This window comes from Branchiostoma belcheri, unplaced genomic scaffold (assembly GCF_001625305.1).
Source record: "Branchiostoma belcheri isolate BF01 breed outbred unplaced genomic scaffold, Haploidv18h27 scaffold1, whole genome shotgun sequence".
Lineage (NCBI taxonomy): Eukaryota > Metazoa > Chordata > Leptocardii > Amphioxiformes > Branchiostomatidae > Branchiostoma > Branchiostoma belcheri.
This window is the reverse complement of record NW_017802379.1, coordinates 4,745,255-4,758,547: the sequence shown is the minus strand read 5'-3', so window position 1 is coordinate 4,758,547 and position 13,293 is coordinate 4,745,255. Positions and strand designations below refer to the sequence as shown.

Genomic DNA, 13,293 nt, shown 5'->3' with positions numbered 1-13,293 from the left:
GAGCCAGCTAGTTATCTTATGTGCCACTTGTACCTTATGGATATGAAGAGGGCACAGAGTCTATTTGGGTTATATATAGGGTGGGTTACAGTCACGCGTCATTCATGTATTATAAATTACAGACAAAGGACATTGAACTGTTAAACGAATTATATAAAGCAGGACTAGGCGAACTGATACACGGAGCATCATTGAGGCGAGTACCTTAGTAATCACTCAGTTTTCCGTTTCACATAAAGTAGTTCCAAAGTTGTCATTAAGTCAGTGTCTCCGCTCATTGACTATCTATTCTTCCAGATTTAACATTAACAAACTAACCTCATACATTTATACTAACAGGAACATATATTTGGATATAGGTCATTTTAGCTTCAACGCTTTTGAACTATACAAGAAATATGAAGAAAATAAATATGACAATTAGGCAATAATAGTCAAGACGGAATCGATAAATTATTCTTAGATTTTGAACACAATGTAACTGCATTATTTTAACAATGAATGAGAGACGTTTTGTTCCGCAACAATATGTCAGAGACGTAACAATCATTTATGTCATTATCATATGTCACACTACCTTTCAATACACTCATTATATTTGGTACGGAAGTATTGTTTTTGTGTCGCTAATGTCGGCTAGGTTTGAATGTTTGGATTTTCAAGTGGGTGGGCGGAGACCAAGTTTCATTTGATTGACAGGGTTTTGACGCGGTATATCCCTGGGTTCAAGAATGTGGTCGCCAGGAGTATACGTAACATAAACCATGGTGTAACTTAGCGGAGCAAGTTTCATCATACAATCTAGTAACAACATTACATTCTGTTAAAAAATAATGATATAGCATTCTATGATGTAATTCATGAACGCAACATTATCTAATTCCAGGAAGTCTGAAATCTCTAATTTCTTGTTGCAACTGTAGGCAAAGGTCGTTGGTCACTGGGTACACACAATGACAAGTATTGTCTGCTGTGGGCAAGTAATATTTTGTTACTTGCATTTGGTGACCCCCTCGACCTAGGATACCATTTTCTCCCCATGGATTTAAGAATCCCCCAAAGGACCAGGCACTTACCATTATTCTAGACATTCGTAAACAAGTTTTAATGCCGACTTTCAAAGAATTGTATTGTACCCAAAAGGCCAAACATTTGTCCTAGGCTTTTGTGATCGCTATCTTGGGTATAAGTAGCTTTTACAATTGCCTGCATCGAACGCCAAAACAGCAGCTCTAACTGAAAACTCGGCTGGGAGTCGCAATTATTGGTAACTAGACCATGGATCATTTCTTCCTTAAGAATGTAATTTTACGGATTCAAGACTATTATACCATTATATCTGGTATTGCACTTGGAGCGTGATATTTGGCTATACATTACGTAATCTATCATATGTGCATTAAACTTTAATAACTGTGGAGCCATTTGGTTTCCCCCGTTGGGAAAAGCTAGCGCTCTTACACAGCAGTCGTTTGACGTTGAACAGAGTAGAACAGAAGGCCCCGACCCGGGATACATACATTCATATGAGAGCATTCCTGGGTCTCCAAAGTCACCATTAAAGCTATGGTGAACCGTTCTTTCACTTCCTTCTTACCTCTGGATATGGAGGTATTGTTTTGGGTGGGGTTGTCTGTGGGTTTGTGTGTATGTTTTCTGCACCAGAGACAGTTGCAGGGTGAGTGGGTTGATATTTGTTTACAGTCGATTGACAGGGAGGTCAAGCTTGAAGATGACCCAGCACGCGCCGGTTGGAAGTAGTCGGGCGGTACGTGGAGGAATTCAGGAAGTGGTGGACTGTATATAATAATACCCTATTATATTACGTTAGACAATCCCAAACACAGTTCCTATGCATTCACAAAAACACTTCCAGGTCTAAAATCTCCGATTTCTTGTTTCATGTACTTAGTACCGTGGTATGTATATTAAAAGGACACCAAATGAGATGTGCACCTATTCTAAACCAGCTTTAATTAGACCGCATATGCAGATTTTAATGTATACGCACTAAGCATTTGTCAACATTTGAAAATTGCAAAAAAAAGCGCAAACTTAGAACTCATTTACAGTTAACGTAGAAAACAAAACACCGCATGCATTTAAATTGATGTATAAGGCAGACTGGAAGCCGACAGTCTAAACCAGGTATCGGCTCTTTGACATTCTGTCTACTTCTCCCAAGACCCACGCCGATGCTAACGTACCGCGAAAGGCGAGGCAGTCTGCGCGCCAGAGATACGAGAAGCACCGCAACCTTCTGACCTTTCTTTCAGCAGAAGACGCCGAATGATCCAAGAAAATGCACTCCCAGCAAGAGCTTATCACACCAGACTTACCCTTACAGGTCGCAGACATAACCCAGCAGTATGTACAAGGAAAGATCTTAGCAGGGCAGTTTTTTTGTGTTGTTTCAGATTACCTAATAAAAGCTTCTCACAAGTGGATCTTTTGAGAGCAGCTGGCGTGGTACAATGTAGTAAAATGCATTTCTAAACAGAGTTGTCTATGAGCTTGAGTTAATGGCCTCTGCTTGCTACAGAGTTTTTTAAAGAGCAAAATCCATATCTTTGCGTTCGACCAACATCTACAATGATCCTCTCATAGCTCTGGTGCTTTTGACATTGAGATCAATCAGCCATTCTTCAAGGTCCGACTCAGAATGCCGGGAACTAATGCTCTGCATACAAGGTGGGAGATCGGAACTTTTCAACACGTGCAGTTCACGTGCGGTTCACGTGCCAAGAGACCAACCTGGCGTACTAGTACGTTTCTATTGCCTTTTGTTGCATATTATATAGAAGACTATGAACGTCGTATACACACACATAAAGTCTACAACACAGCCTATATTTTACTGAAATAGAGTACATTGCAGAAGAACGATATGTTCACATGCGCCAGCTGTAACGTTCCCCACAAATAACAGGTCGTTAACTTTACGTTCCACCAAGCTCATCTTTTCTCCCGATGAGATAAATCTACCAGGGGTTTCTTAACAAGCACTTCTCATGTTTCTCATTCCTGTTATTACATGACCAAAAGCCTCACACAAAAGAGTCTTACTGCCAGTTTCTATTCGGATATTACTGCTTGTTCTTGGCTTAACGGGCATGACATATCATTGGATTTTTATCTTGACGTTGGTAGTACAATCATTTGGCCCAAACGTAAGAGCGACAAGTTGTCGGTCCAACAACAAAGCAAGTCTCAAACTTTAACGATTACATCGGTCACCATAAACGTAGGAGAATATCTGTCTTCCTGACAACTTCCCGAGGGAAAATTATGTCGAGCTGTCAGTTGATGAGATAGTCTTACAACCTAAGGTCTCTCTTGACGACTTGGATATTTACAGAAAGGGCAATTACAAAGTATTGCCTCTGGGAGCTTCCAACTGAATCACGTACGAAGCAACTATGTTATTAAGAGCTAACCAAACATGGTCTTGGGATAAGGTAGTTTGTCAGAACATGGCGTCTGACGCTGAACCTTTACTATTATATGGAAGGGCGGTCATACGTCGTACGTTGTCGTGTACGATTTTGATGTCGTAGAATTATCACGGGCTGTGACAGAACCAAAACCAAGAACCAACTACCGATAAGAATCTAAGACAACCTTTTCTGCAACAAGACAACCAAATTTTGCAAGACACATTCACGACTATCACAAGAATGCATTCAGTTTGCAATACGACAAAATACGACGTATGTGACCCAAACATTAGCAATTATAAAGAAAATCTTTATGTGTCACTTTGCCTCACTTATTATGTATATCTAGTCTAATTTAGAATGTTTATCCCTCTCAGGTCAACACCGATCCCAGTATCTTGCTCTCTTATTTAATTTCTATGCTTTTAAGCCACCACACCCTTCGTTCTACAAAACCTAATTAAAACCCACCCGCTCGGGGATACAGATAGGAGTTGAGATCACACCGCTATCGTTCGCCAATGATTTTGTTACATTCCAGTTATGATAAGCATCGTCTGAGAGGGACGCCAAATTACGCCAATGTACGACTGACTCACTACTTCAATATATCCGCATTAGTGGCGAGTCAACGTAAATGGCCAATATCCGGGCTATTAAAAATGCACAGATCGTGACCTTCAGTATGAAATAGTTTGACCTTGACGTTGTATATATATATGACTATTTGTATGGATCGCACGCACGCAAACTTCGTTCCTGTATGAAATATTGCCTCAGTTCCACTTGAAATAAGTTTTCTACTTGAAATATGCTTTGATACAAGTGATAAGAAATGTACTTCCTTTGAAATCTAGACATTGTTAGTGCTTTATTGTGCTTTTAGTGACAAGCTAGTATGAGTATTCCTTTATAGTCTGAATTATTTGGGGTGGCTGAGATGTTGTCCTAACAGTGTAGGTTGACAGCACTTGGGCGGGGGAAGGTTGACAGGCAGAATGACAGAAGATCAAAAGCTCACACAAAATGAGGGTCACTTGAAGGTCGCGAAAACCCTAAAAAAAAATGAAGTCTGAAATGTCCTATTTCTTGTAAAAGGGACTTTTCCAAATACTTCGTCCATTTTGCGTGACATTATAGGCAACATGTGACTGCATATAGCTTTGACCTTCGGATATCTATACAATCATGTACTTTAGAGAATGTACATGTCTTTCGATGCGCACTTTATACCAAAGAAGCTATCTAACAATTGAGACTTCATGCGAAACTTTCACCACAGGCAAAAGCAGATCGTCGACGTTCCTTGAACCTTAGCGGGCCGTTACAATGTCAAGGGCTGTAAATATTTGATAGCCGCACTGAGCACTAATGGTAGAAGATGACAGCCAAACGCTAAGTGCCTTCGGGTAAGTGGAGTTATTAGATAGCCTTGGCCTTGTAGACGACAGTTAAATCCTTTTTTAAGCATCAGGCTAACGGTATCAATAGCCTGCAGTCGGATTTTCATGGGTAGACTGGATTTTAATCAAGTTACTCAAAAGACAGGCGATCCATTGTCTGATAGGTTGCGCTCGAGTCTCTCCAAAAGAAACTAAATCTGATTAGTAGCATGCTGCCCTGTGATTGGCTGAACGCAGGTTCTGATGTCAGATAAACAAAGAGAGAGAAACTTTATGGTGACATCATTCATTCATTATCGGTGACTTACTTGTGCAGATAAGGACATGCACACTCAATTGAAGCTCAGGTAAAGTGCTTCAATTCAAAGTTAGCCCGTCCCAAATGGCCCAATTGCTCAATAAAACCACTCCAAATGGAGTCATTTTGAACTCAAGGCGTACAGACGAAAAGTACTAACGTTAGTTACGTGGTTGTCTTGGTAGAAGTTTGCAATCTAAGAGTGCTGTTTGAAAGACTGATAAGTACGGTACTTTATGTAGGCGATTTTATGATATACACGAAAGTCACTCACATGTGGATGTCGTCTTGGAGCATTGGCCAAATTCAAGAAGTGCAGAACATGGTAACTTTCATTTGGAATCTCAGTGAAATTGAAATTAGTAGTTTGCATATCAAGGAGTTAACTTGCTGCACGTGCGTGGCTAGTAAATAGCTTTGCTCTGCATCCAATGGTATGATGACTCAGACTTGCACAAACATACATGTACTAATTCTGTCACTCATCTTCATAACAGTAACGTTAATATCGTTCTTTTTCTTATAATTGCATTTATTCACTCAGGGGTTCAAAATTCAACAGTTCCATACGATGGTGAACATTCATTCTTTTCAAACATGAATTTATAGAACGTTATACAACTTGTTCCTGTCGGACTTTAGAGGAGCGGTGCTGTTCTAGGGTCCCGTCAAATATCCTGGGAGTGTTACATGGTCTCCGACCGGAAAGACAGCGTACACCTGAGGAAAAAAGAAGGGATAGAAATTGTGTACAGCTACTAGTATATTAAACCCTCATATATACTGCAATGGTTCTGTCCACATAGCGATGCCCCACGATTCAGATATCAGATAACGAAGGCGTTACTGAAAGAGCCCCCTTTCGGGCTACCAAAGTAGTGCATGCAAAGCAAGTTCATATGTTGCGTCGGCTGACGCAGACGACTTTTCAAGACAAATAAGCAACCTCGCCGACCAACTCCCTACCACAGATTACCTTACTCACGACTTACTCCCAACCCCGGTCTAAACAACGTCGGAAGGCGAAATTACGAATGATTTTAATCGTGATATCTCTACCTGTATTTTAAATATGTTATTATGTCACTACCTGTTATATTAATGTTTACCAGTTCAATTCAGTGCGAGTTACTACTTACACTGCGAGACTGTAAATGTTTGTTGTGAAGCAACAATAATAATAAACCAATCTATAAGGCCAGCTGCAGCTATGTGTGACAAGGCTTTGTTCATTGTATTAGCGGTTTTGCAATTGTGTATACTTACAATACATTACTAGTATATTTTCATCAGTATATTTTGATCGACCTTATTACAATAGATGTGTTTCCCCCAAATTGTATCATTTTACGAACCTTAAGGGCTCCACGCGAAGTTGCTCCATGAAGAAATCGCTCAGGACCTTAGCCCACGTGACCTTGTTCTCCGTGGTCATCAGACTGGCAGGTCTGCGCAGGTCACAGTACACGTACCTCTCATTCGTACCGTTACGGAGCATGCGCTTGTTCACCAGGACTTCTACACTTACGACCTGTACATGTGAGGGTATACAGTGATGATTAGGCCGGCCTTCTTTTTCCCCCAAAAGTGTTGTCATCTGTCTTACCCTTATGACTAGAAAATCGTTGGAATAGCATTTGAGAAATTTAAGATGAAGGACTATTGTCATGAAACAGTAGGTAGCTAGCCCTGAACAACACACGCCCTCTTTATTTCTCGAGTTCATATCAGACGGAAGTGTTAACAAACAGGCTGCAATGTTTCGTACAAAAGCTAGGAGGTGCTGCCGGACAGTGAGCCGCTTGTTAGCCGTCACGCGTTATATGTTCGCCCATCTGTATCTTTATGTACATGTAGTTTAGCGCTTCTCAGGTAGAGTTGTAGTGTAGGCTGTCTCATGTAAACTACATGTACTGCACGTTGCCCACATGCGTATGGGCATGAATGTGCAAATGAACATCATTGTCATATTATGTGAGTTCATTTGATACATATAGACTGGCGAATCATGGTTATCGGAGGAAAACATCGTTCATTTATCCGGACACAGTAGTGGTAGTGGTTTAGTCACCTGGTCTAATTTCCGATTCAAATCACGTTGTTGGTGTCCTTGCCTCCCATACTCCAACAATGTGTTGGCATCCTTCTGTCTCGAGAGACAATGGAGTTCACGCCACGGACACCAACAATAGAACCAATAAAATGTACGACAGTTTTACAGGTCTCACACTCACCTCTTCCTCTACCTTAAACAGGTCGGACATGAGCTTGGAAAGTTTGCCGTCGAACTCTTCTTCGACGTCGAAATTGGTCCGGACAAGTGCGTACGGCATGGTGAGACGTCCTTGACGCTGTAGCCGTTGAACGTGACTAAAATACAGGGAGGCTGGCCTGCTGTTGAGGGAACTGAGGACAGAGGTTCACGGGTACAAAGTCCAGTTCATGTTGGTTAAGTGTCGACTCGTGACTGTTATAGTAAACACAGACGACCTGCAGCTGGGTCACCGTGATGTCTTATGTATTGTTTTGATGGTGATTATTGATTGTAAACCGATTGTAAACCCTGCATCAATTCAGCCGAATAAACGCTGCGATTGCACGGGTACTGTTTGACCAATAAACCATTTATTATTATAAAGAAATAAAAAAAATTTAAAAGACTCTCCCCTTCAACACACGCATAAGTATGATCAAGTATTGAACAGCTATTTTTCTTAGAAGCAATGTGATGGAGATTTTCGGCTCCAGTACAATAATAACCATTCACTCGTCGCCATGGTAGTTTTTATTGCCTTCCTTGTTGTGTACTGTGTGTAAAAGATGTTGATGTTGCAGCAGTCGGACGACACTGACTCTACAGGCCGTACCACTCTGCTGGAGGGGTCCACTGTGTCACCAGCTTCCCCTCAATCGCCTCACAGTCCGCAGTGGTCGGTTCAAACATCACGATACATCTGAAACAACAAGAAAACGATACTACGGTGGCCTGTCTTGTTCATGTAGACATGATTTTACATTTGAACTCTAATATACGTCAAACCTGACGAAACTCTAACCAAACTTGGACTTTTTCATGTGAGAACGTATCGCTTTATTGTAAGTCAACAACAGTTTTGTGCCCCTTTATCAGTTGGTTAATCAGTAGGTTATTAAGTTGAGAATTCAAACTTTGTATCATCATATTTATTATACACAATTTGCCGCAATTCCAAGTTTAAGGCTCATGTATGAGAATTCCTGAGTACTAGTTTTTACATTCCATGTTGGCAGTATTTTTCTACTGTTCTTCAGCTACTTTTATAAATCAACAACACTGAACCAAGCTGAGTATTAAAAGAGACTCTTTTTACACAGTCAAGTGTTTTATTCACAGCCGACGTTTCTGTGACCTTCTGTCACCTTCTTCGGTGGCAATTCTGACTGGTTCACATTGCACTGCAGCACAGGTGTCGCTGCTATAGATGCATTCCCAAAAACGTACAATATTTACAGATCTACACATATACTGGACCAACCGAACCTCAAAGGCTCCACACCCAGCTCTTGAACGAAGAAGTCTCCGAACGCCTTGAACCACCTGGTTCTGTCGCCCTCGTTAGTCAACATTGTGTCCGACACCCGCAGGTCACAGTACACGAACTTGTCCGTCGTTCCACTCCGAAGTGACCGTTTGTTGACCTGGAGATCTACAGCCAGGAACTAGGAAGAAACAAGATAGCCACCAGTCTTTGAATTCGTCTTCGACACATGTACAAATCTTAGGAGGAAAGATATCGGCTTTTATTATTGAATTTTCTAACTGCGAAGTTTTCACCCGACCAGCTTTCCTGGCCATGCAAATGAACATAATGTCAGTCATCGGAAGGATACCTACAAATCTTTGCCTCGGCCTTGTGAATAAATCGCTTTAGCTGCCAGACTTATTCGTAATAGTGACTATGACATGTACCAGTGTACAGTATTAGTGTATAACCCTCTATGAAGAAGTGCAAAATAAAAAGGAACACTTATACATCATGGTATTATGAAAAAAAATACATAGAAAACTAGAATTCCGAGATCTCATACCTCCATGAAATATGATCTTGATATGTAAATGTAAATTTCTTCTTTAATTGTTCAAATGACCTCTGCATTAACATGATATATGCATCGTGATGTATGTTATCTTTTGATTAACTTACAGATGTCCCAAGTATGACATTCTCATCATTCACCATTACGAAATCATAGAATTTTCACATTAATTATGCAAATTAGGTCATCATTTGCATAATTAGTATCTGTTGAAGTTCCGCCTGCCCTAGGTTACATAGTATAATGTAAAACACTGTAATTATAGAATTTCCTCATTAATTATGCAAATAAAGTCCTCATTTGCATAATTTGCATTTAATTATGTACATCTCTCTCTCAGCTACCTACACACCAAAAATAATGAAAATATGTTGTTCCTGTCTGGACTTATTGGCTTTTAAACATTTCGCCAGAAAGTGCCCTGCAGTTCCAGAACAAGCCGCTAGGGGGCCCAAACTCATATGACTTCTTCCCAAGCACGAGAGCTACCTTCCATCAAAATTTCATGACCCTAGCATGTCCAGATCGCGAGATATCAAAACCGGAAGTTGCGCTGCAGTACCAAGGGAAGCCACTAGGGGGACCAAAATCTCATCATTTCCAGTTTTCGTCACACCCTACCAACACACCAAGTATGAAACCAATCCATCCAGGCGTTCTTGAGTTATCTTGTTGACCAACAGACAGACAGAAGGACGGACGGATAAACGCAACTGAAAATACTAGAATTCCGAGATTTCATACCTCCATGAAATATGATCTTGATATGTAAATGTAAATTTCTTCTTTAATTGTTCAATGACCTCTGCATTAACATGATATATGCATCGTGATGTATGTTATCTTTTGATTAACTTACAGATGTCCCAAGTATGACATTCTCATCATTCACCATTACGAAATCATAGAATTTTCACATTAATTATGCAAATTAGGTCATCATTTGCATAATTAGTATCTGTTGAAGTTCCGCCTGCCCTAGGTTACATAGTATAATGTAAAACACTGTAATTATAGAATTTCCTCATTAATTATTCAAATAAAGTCCTCATTTGCATAATTTGCATTTAATTATGTACATCTCTCTCTCAGCTACCTACACACCAAAAATAATGAAAATATGTTGTTCCTGTCTGGACTTATTGGCTTTTAAACATTTCGCCAGAAAGTGCCCTGCAGTTCCAGAACAAGCCGCTAGGGGGCCCAAACTCATATGACTTCTTCCCAAGCACGAGAGCTACCTTCCATCAAAATTTCATGACCCTAGCATGTCCAGATCGCGAGATATCAAAACCGGAAGTTGCGCTGCAGTACCAAGGGAAGCCACTAGGGGGACCAAAATCTCATCATTTCCAGTTTTTGTCACACCCTACCAACACACCAAGTATGAAACCAATCCATCCAGGCGTTCTTGAGTTATCTTGTTGACCAACAGACAGACAGAAGGACGGACGGATAAACGCAACTGAAAATACTAGAATTCCGAGATTTCATACCTCCATGAAATATGATCTTGATATGTAAATGTAAATTTCTTCTTTAATTGTTCAATGACCTCTGCATTAACATGATATATGCATCGTGATGTATGTTATCTTTTGATTAACTTACAGATGTCCCAAGTATGACATTCTCATCATTCACCATTACGAAATCATAGAATTTTCACATTAATTATGCAAATTAGGTCATCATTTGCATAATTAGTATCTGTTGAAGTTCCGCCTGCCCTAGGTTACATAGTATAATGTAAAACACTGTAATTATAGAATTTCCTCATTAATTATTCAAATAAAGTCCTCATTTGCATAATTTGCATTTAATTATGTACATCTCTCTCTCAGCTACCTACACACCAAAAATAATGAAAATATGTTGTTCCTGTCTGGACTTATTGGCTTTTAAACATTTCGCCAGAAAGTGCCCTGCAGTTCCAGAACAAGCCGCTAGGGGGCCCAAACTCATATGACTTCTTCCCAAGCACGAGAGCTACCTTCCATCAAAATTTCATGACCCTAGCATGTCCAGATCGCGAGATATCAAAACCGGAAGTTGCGCTGCAGTACCAAGGGAAGCCACTAGGGGGACCAAAATCTCATCATTTCCAGTTTTTGTCACACCCTACCAACACACCAAGTATGAAACCAATCCATCCAGGCGTTCTTGAGTTATCTTGTTGACCAACAGACAGACAGAAGGACGGACGGATAAACGCAACTGAAAATATAACCTCCATGACACATTTCATGGAGGTAATTACATTAGCATTTTCCCACAAAAGAGTCCACTGTTCACAACTTCTGAACGCCTGACAAAGCCCAACGGATACTCACTCCTTCGTGCTTCTTAAACTGCTCCGACATGAACTTAGACAACTTGCGGTCAAATTCCTCAGGAACATCGAAATTGGCCCGGACCAGTGCGTACGGCATGTTGGATGTTATGTTTATAGTAATGGCCAGAAACGTTGAACGGCTGCGTCTGTTCTTGCTGCTGTTCTGTTCCCTAGGCTGGAGGGTCAAAGGTGCAAAGGTCGGGAAGTGTGCGAAGGTTCAGGGTAGCAAAAAGTATACATTAAAGCCTAAGGTCAAATAGTGACGGGGAGAACGAGAGAAAAGAAATGTCTCTGTCTCAATCTTTTAACCAAACAAGAGTTCCACGATCTCATACCTTCGCCAAATGATGTTAACCCTTGCGGGTGACGAATTATACAATTTTAATCATTGATTTTGTAAATAAGAGCCTCATTTGCATGGATTATATCAGTTGATCATATTCTCCACCCAATGACGGCCTTATCATAACAAAAAGGCTATTATAGCACTTCCTCATAAATTATGCAAATGAGGTCATGATTTGAATAAATTATGTTTATTGATGTTCACTTTCACTTAACTTCCAAATGTGGCAAGTATGAAATTCGGGGTGCAGCAGTTACAACTATGGAATTATAAGAATTTGCCATTAATTATGCAAATTAGGTCCTCATTTACATAATCTATATCCTCAGATGTTTTTCTCGTTCTCAAGTAGATGTCACAAGTGTTTCATAGTTCTATTATTGAACAAAGCAGATTTATAGAATTTCCTCATTAATTATGCAAATTAAGTCCTGATTTGCATAATTACCATCTGATTATGTCAAGCATCACTTCAACTACCTACATACCAAAAATCACGACAATACGTCAACCGGTTCTTGAGTTATCGTCCTTCGAATTTTTTTTAACAAATGCTCCTGCAGTTCAAGAACAAGGCGCTAGGGGACCCAAACTCATGTCACTTCTTCTCTATCCCAAGAGCTATCTGCCATCCAAAATTCATGACCCTAGCATGTCCAGATCACGAGATATCAAAACCGGAAGTTCTGCTGCAGTACCTGGGAAAGCCGCCAGGGGGCCCAAAATCTAATCATTTCTAGGTCTCATGAAGACCTACCCACCTACCAAGTTTCATTCCAATCCATCCACTGCTTCTTGAGTTATCTTGCTAAACCACACACACACACACAAACACACACAGACAAACGCTACTGAAAACATAACCTTCTTGGCGAAGGTAATAAAGGTAGCTAGTTTCACCCTTTCTTCAGTTAGTCTACAGTAAGTTACTAATTTTAGGCAGTGATTGTGTCCCATTGGTGCTACTCCGTGGCACTGTGTAAGTGGCAGTGGAGACCCCTAGCTGCCAGTGTAATCATTGCAGTTATAAAGCGGGTGAGCACGACATTCATCTTCGGCCTCCTCCTGTCTGAGTAAACGTTGGTACGTACTAGTATCTAGTCTTCTTGTAGGATCTGTAATGGGCTTGCAGACCACTAGCTCCATCAGCGACAAACCCTGCTGCAGCCCTCACCAACGAAAGTTGTAAGTCTTGTAACTGTGTGGCTTGGTGTTTGGGCTGCAGTACTGATAGTGATTAAGAGAGTTCGCTTTTAATCAATACTGTGACGATCAAGCAGCCGTTGTATTCTGAAGACATACAGACATTAAGCTAACTAACCCGTGCTAAATATGGTATCGAATACGAAAAAATATGCAAATATAAACATGATTTTCGTAATTCATAATTAAATAAA

The 13,293-nt window shown here is 40.4% G+C and overlaps 2 protein-coding genes across 2 annotated transcripts; both read right to left on the bottom strand.

Moving 5' to 3' along the window:
- Window positions 1-5,635: 5,635 nt before the first annotated feature.
- Window positions 5,636-7,740, bottom strand: LOC109465853. The gene is made up of 3 exons (XM_019763346.1): window positions 7,373-7,740; window positions 6,494-6,669; window positions 5,636-5,858 (listed from the first exon to the last, which is right to left on the bottom strand). The coding sequence occupies exons 1-3, from the start codon at window positions 7,469-7,471 to the stop codon at window positions 5,825-5,827; spliced, it is 309 nt and encodes a 102-aa protein (XP_019618905.1). The 5' UTR covers window positions 7,472-7,740; the 3' UTR covers window positions 5,636-5,824.
- Window positions 7,741-7,908: 168 nt separating this feature from the next.
- On the bottom strand, window positions 7,909-13,005 carry LOC109462335. Its single transcript, XM_019758880.1, has 4 exons — window positions 12,988-13,005; window positions 11,549-11,725; window positions 8,659-8,837; window positions 7,909-8,092 (listed from the first exon to the last, which is right to left on the bottom strand). The coding sequence occupies exons 2-4, from the start codon at window positions 11,645-11,647 to the stop codon at window positions 7,993-7,995; spliced, it is 378 nt and encodes a 125-aa protein (XP_019614439.1). The 5' UTR covers window positions 11,648-11,725; window positions 12,988-13,005; the 3' UTR covers window positions 7,909-7,992.
- Window positions 13,006-13,293: the final 288 nt, after the last annotated feature.